Here is a 6,373-nt window from a genome sequence, read left to right as displayed (position 1 = left end):
TTTTTTTTTTTATAATTATATTTTTAAGATTTATTTTTGCTTTTTTTTTTTAATGTTTTGAATTTAATTTATTTTTAATTTTTTAAATTGTATTAATTGTTGTTATATTTAAAATTTTGCATGTTACGAAATGTTAATTTGTTTAATAGACGATTTTAAATACGACTTTAAATTTATGAAATTATATTTTAATTAGTTAATGAAATTATATTATATAATTCATAGGATTTTTTGTTTTGTCATTTTATAAGTTAATAAAATACGGAGTAGTACATAATGTGTAGAAGTAAGAAAGAGTAGGATCCACCAAAAAAAAAGGAGAAAAAGGGAGAAGGGCTAGAGAGGAAATTATATAGTGATTTGGAAGAGTTGGGGCCACAAATTGGAGAGATAAAGGGAGAACCATTGTAGATGGCAAATTATTGATCACTCAGGACTGTATGGACCATAACAAAAAAGTATATTTTTAATATACTAAAAATACATTATTCGTATACTGAATATACATTATATAAAATAATTAATATACTTTCAGTGCTCAAATAATGTACTTTCCTGAATACAATGTACATTTTTGATATATTAAAAGTACATTATTTGTATACTGAATATACATTATTTGATAGTGTGTTCCACACAATAATGATTGAAGATGCCTTAGAGATGACTTCTTGTAACATTAGGAGATGAAGTAAAGTAGAGTTAAACACAAGCTAAAATTACCCCCTTTTTGAAGCTAGACCCATCATAAATAGTTGGGTTGATATTATTAAGCAAATAGATAGCAAGTATGACAAATAACACAATTAAACAAGATAAAGCAAAAGCCTAAGACTTGATTGATTTAAATTAAGATGTCAAATAGGACACTATGGATTGTGAAATTAAATTAAGGCATGCATAAAGTAAGTGAGATGCACAACAGTGTCAAAAGACTATTTCCGTAACATTTTAGATTAACAACTTAACCCTGGACTTCACTTTCGTGGTATGTAGTTCAAGCCAAAGCAAGAACACAATTCAAATTAATCCCCTTTAACACCCTATTATCTAAAATATAAATATAAAATAAAATTTAATAAGATTCAGATGTTAGTCCTTAACTGGAATAAAAATTATAATGGTAATATAAGTATTAAGTGTTATTTCTTTGTGTTATTCTTATTGTTCATTTGCATTGTCTTTCCAATTGTACTGTATTTGTTCTTAACTAGGGCACATTGAATATTATATTGACAGGTGAAATACCGAGAGAGTTGGACAACCTTCATAAGCTAAAGTTCCTTGAGTTGGATAATAATGGATTAAGTGGTTCTATTCCGAGGGAAATCTTCAATATGTCAACACTTGAAGTACTAGCATTGGGATTTAATAAATTTTCAGGTACTCTTCCAACATCTTTAGGTTATTGGCTTCCCAATTTAAAAGAATTGTACCTGGACGTAAACTATCTTAGCGGAGTTATACCTCCCCAAATCTCAAATGCTTCCAACCTTGTTGTTCTTGAACTTAGCACGAACCAATTCACAGGCTTCATTCCGAATTCCCTTGGAAACTTACCACAACTCCAAATTCTAAATCTGCTTGAAAACAATCTAACAATTGATCCTCAATTTAGCCTTATGACTTCATTGGCAAATTGTAGATACATCCACGCAATAGACTTATCAGCTAACCCTTTAAATGTCATGCTCCCAAATGCAATTGGCAACCTCTCCCACACTCTCCAATTTTTCCCTCTTGAAGATTGTAACATCAGGGGACGAATTCCACAGGAGATTGGCAATCTAAGTAGCTTATACGAGTTGGTTTTAAGCTTCAATGAAATTATTGGATTTTTGCCTACCACCATTCAGGCTCTACAGAGTCTTCAGCTGTTCAGCATATCAAACAACAGATTAATAGGATCATTTCCAGATGTGATATGTGAATTACAGAATTTGTTTTCGATAAATTTAGGCAGAAATAAATTTTCAGGTCCGATCTCGGATTGTTTAGGGAACATTTCTTCCCTGGAAAAGATCTTTCTCTATGAAAACAAATTCACAGTCTTCCCTCCTACCCTATGGAGCATTAAAAATCTTTTGATTCTCAACTTGAGTTCAAATAACTTGAGCGGTTCTCTACTTCAAGAAATCGGGAATGCAAAGACTGCAATAGTTATTGATTTCTCAAATAACAAACTATCTGGAGAAATTCCAAGTAGTATTGGAGACTTGACAAGATTAATCAATTTTTCTGTGGCCCATAACAAAATCCAGGGTTCTATTCCTGACACATTTGCCAAACTCTTAGATCTATATTCATTGGATCTTTCTGATAACAAAATATCCGGAATGATTCCCAAGTCATTAGGGGGACTTGTGAGCATGAAGCATTTCAATGTTTCATACAACAGATTAACCGGAGAAATTCCGAGTGGAGGTCCTTTTGCCAACTTCACTTATGAATCATTCTTGTCAAATGTTGGTCTATGTGGTACTCCTCGGATGCATGTTCCACCTTGCCCTGCCAATTCTCTACGTACATCGAAGAAGAACAGAGTGGTTATGTTTGTACTCATCTCGTTGGCAGTTCTTATAGTGCTAGTTGTCTCTGTTACTGTATACTTGATTTTCAAGAGGCGCAAGAAGTTGCTTCCTAGGGAACCTGACTTCTTGTCGGCAGTAATACCAGCAAGATTTTCATACTATGAACTCCAACGGGCAACAAATGGATTTGATGACAGCAATTTGCTAGGTAGCGGAAGTTTTGGTTCTGTTTATAAAGGGACTCTAACAAATGGGATGCATGTGGCTACCAAGGTTTTTCGCTTGCTACGCGAAGGTGAAAATAAGAGTTTTGATACTGAATGTGAAGTTTTGCGCAACATTCGTCACAGAAATCTCACAAAGGTTCTTGGCAGTTGCTCCAACTTGGATTTTAAAGCATTGGTGCTCGAGTACATGCCTAATGGGAGTCTACATAAGTGGTTATATTCTCACAATTATTTTTTGAATATAATACAAAGATTGAGTATAATGATTGATGTGGCATCAGCTTTGGAATATCTCCACTTTGGTTATTCTGGGCCCGTTATTCATTGTGACTTGAAGCCCAACAATGTTCTAATAGATGCAGACATGGTGGGACATTTGAGTGACTTTGGTGCTGCAAAGCTCTTAGGAGATGAGAACTCCATGGCCTTTACAAATTCCCTCGCAACAATTGGTTACATTGCCCCAGGTATACGTTTCATTTTATTTAACTTTTTGAATTTGATTTTAAATTTTTTCACACAATAGTTTGCATTTCTAATGGCTTCTATTCAAATTTTGCATTGGTTTAAGAGTATGGACGAGAGGGTCTTGTGTCTACTCGCAGCGATATGTATAGTTATGGTATCATGTTGCTTGAAGTTTTTACAAGAACACAACCTGGAGATGAAATGTTCAATGAAGATTTGAGTCTAAGGAGTTGGGTGCAGGATGCACTTCCTACGGAAATAGGCCATGTTATTGATCCCAACTTACTTGGACTAGATGAGGAAAAGAATGATGAAAAATTGCAGTGTGTTATAGCTATCTTTGAACTGGGGATGAAATGTTCAACAGACTCCCCGAGAGAAAGGATGGTCATCAAAGATGCCTTACCGGCACTGGAAAAGATCAAAGTCAAACTCCTTTCGCTATATGCAAGAACTTAAAGTAGTATATGAAATTTTATTGTACTTTTTTTATGATCTACATGTAAATATTGTACTCCGTAATACTTATATATGAAATTTTATTTATGAAAGAAATTGCAATAATACTTATTGTAGAGAATTTAATACCAAATTGAATTAAAAATAATAGTTACTTATGATAGATATTCTAATACGTATATGTGATATTGTAATACTATTTAGTGTAAAATTGATTGTTATTGATGATAAATATTGTAATACTTGCAAGTGAAATTGTAATACTAATTAATTACACACTCAGTTGTTTACAACCTGATCTATCTCACAAACAAAGATTTGTAAGTTGATTTTTCACAAATTTTTGCCTAATTATATATAATTATTATAAGATACAAAAGTTTAGCATTCACATGCATGTAATTGTTATAAAAATATAATAATTTAAAATTTTCTACCAAACTTAAATTATATTTATGCTAAATACCATTTAACTAAGGAATCTTAATTAGGGAATAGGCCCTACCCTTATCTTACTAAACTTTTAATTGTCATGTATTCTTGCGCACTGGTCAGCCGCAGAAGTTAAAAAAAAAAAAAAATCCCGTTTAGTGTAGTAGTTTGGTATCTGACTTGATGTTACAATTGAAAGCGGCATTATAGGGATTCAAATCCCACTAAAAACATGTATGTCTAGCTTGATAAAAGGCCTAGGATGATGGAAGGGCAAAATTATAGCATGAACCAAGGTCTACCAGCTTGCATTGTAGACCCTAGTCCAAAAATAACATTCAGATTTTATATCTATAGTTGACACATTCTGTACCTACAATTGATAGTCTCTATAAGACTATAACTGTAGCTATCATATTATGTGTCAGTAATTATCAAGTTATTTGTTTACATGTACAGAAACTATTAACTGTAAGTACATAATGTGTTAATTGAAGGTACAAAATTATGTTATGTGTCAGCAATTATCAAGTTATTTGTTTACATGTACAACAATTATTAACTGTATGTACAAAATGTCTTAACTGAATATATATAATTTTTGTATCAAAGTTCAATATGCAATATGAACTCTAGTCCATAGTATAACAATTGGATGGAAGGTGCAGATTGGATCCCTTGTGCGCGCCTCTAATCTACAGTGGCTCTAGGCGGGTGGGGGGAGAGGGGTCCTGTGGGCTTACGATTACTCTGGCTAATATTGATCGGACTAGACAATAATAGTAATGTTGAACGGGGCTTTCCTAGTACAATTTACCTCTCTTATGGCATGCTAATCTTGGTATTTTCTCTAATCTTTTTCGTGCTTTGTAGTTATCCTCTTGGTCTTACTTGTTACCAAACTAACTTATGGCATGCTAAATAAAATGTTTTATGTTTAATTTTCTTAAAAATGCCTAAGTTTGTTTGAAGGTGATTTTTGTCAAATAATTGCCAAAGGGGGAGATTGTAAGTGTACAAATGATACACGGTCCTTATGTTATTGGCTACATTATTTGTCAAAAATACACTTAGCCTATATCTAGGTTTTATTAGTTGTTTTGGACCGTTAGTCAGTATGTATGCCAGTGCTAAAGAGGAAGCTGTGCCAGCGGATACTGTCTCAAACAGAAAGGAATTAGTCCACCAATTCAAATTGTGTGGCTAACAGTTTTTTAAGGGTTGTGGCTCTCTTTTATTCAAGGAGATTTTCAGATCTAAAATGGTGAAGGTTGTTAAAGGATGCTACACTATATAAAGGAAGGCACTTGAAGCTCTAACATTCACCTCTTCCACAGAATACAAGTTGAGAGCCTTCACACATAAATATTAAGAAGATCTTTTGAAGATTTAATGACGTTCTACTACTGTCTTTGAAGCTGTCTTTGATGCTGTCGTTGATGCTGGGTCGAGATGAAGAATTGAAGAATTCTTGGCTTGCAGTTTTGTCAATTCAAAAGTAGATGTTGAAGGTTGTGTGTTGGTAGTGAACCTTTGTACGTTTGGGTTGTATTCCAACTTGTGTAAACCTTGGTGCATCTAGTGGATTGGGCAAAAGCTGAGTAGCCCCGTAGATGTAGGAGTGATAGCTCCGAACTGCGTGATCAATTCCTGTGTCCGGGTTCTCTTTCTTTTCTTGCGTTTTTATTTCTTGTTTGGCTTTTAGTTTATCTAATCTGGACTAAAACCTATAAAAACGTTAAATAATCCTTGAACCCGTAAAGTTTTGCATTCAAGATCCACGAAGTTATTTCAGATTATTATATATAAATACAAATATATTATTCAATATTTTATATTGATTAATTAAGTAGTACTTAAGTCAACGTCGGTAGCGTTGTTGAATATATTGTTATAATTTATTTTCAAAGGCAGTAGTTGGCTGGTTATGGCTGTTTCCTTGTGGTTATAGGAATCCTTTTGATTACTGAGCAACGGAATTAAATATATGGATATCAAGAAAATATTCCTTATAATTTGGTGGCTAGCTAAATGTTAGATTAATGACCTGTTTGGTTCAAAAAATAATAAATGATTGAAATGTATGTACAAAAGAGGTCTTTAATTAATTTTATATAGTAATGATAAATGGGTGGTGGTAATTTTAAAACGCTTTGTTGTAGTATTTATACATGGACACCTAGCATAAAGTTTATGCATAACAACATGCATATCATTAAAATGTTTTCTCTATTACCCTTTCTGATTTTATTAGCA

General features: G+C 33.0%; 1 protein-coding gene across 1 annotated transcript in view; it reads left to right on the top strand.

The window, feature by feature from the left end:
- LOC116031986 (probable LRR receptor-like serine/threonine-protein kinase At3g47570) overlaps positions 1-3,779 on the top strand; it is a 10,280-nt gene extending 6,501 nt beyond the window's left edge. The window contains exons 7-8 of the mRNA XM_031274366.1: positions 1,240-3,225; positions 3,330-3,779. Of these exons, the coding sequence (XP_031130226.1) occupies positions 1,240-3,225; positions 3,330-3,685 (2,342 nt within the window). The 3' untranslated portion in view covers positions 3,686-3,779. The remainder of the gene's footprint in view (positions 1-1,239; positions 3,226-3,329) is intronic.
- The last annotated feature ends 2,594 nt before the right edge of the window (positions 3,780-6,373 follow it).

Source organism: Ipomoea triloba, chromosome 10 (genome assembly GCF_003576645.1).
Source record: "Ipomoea triloba cultivar NCNSP0323 chromosome 10, ASM357664v1".
Taxonomy (NCBI): domain Eukaryota; kingdom Viridiplantae; phylum Streptophyta; class Magnoliopsida; order Solanales; family Convolvulaceae; genus Ipomoea; species Ipomoea triloba.
This window is presented reverse-complemented; position numbering and strand designations above follow the sequence as displayed.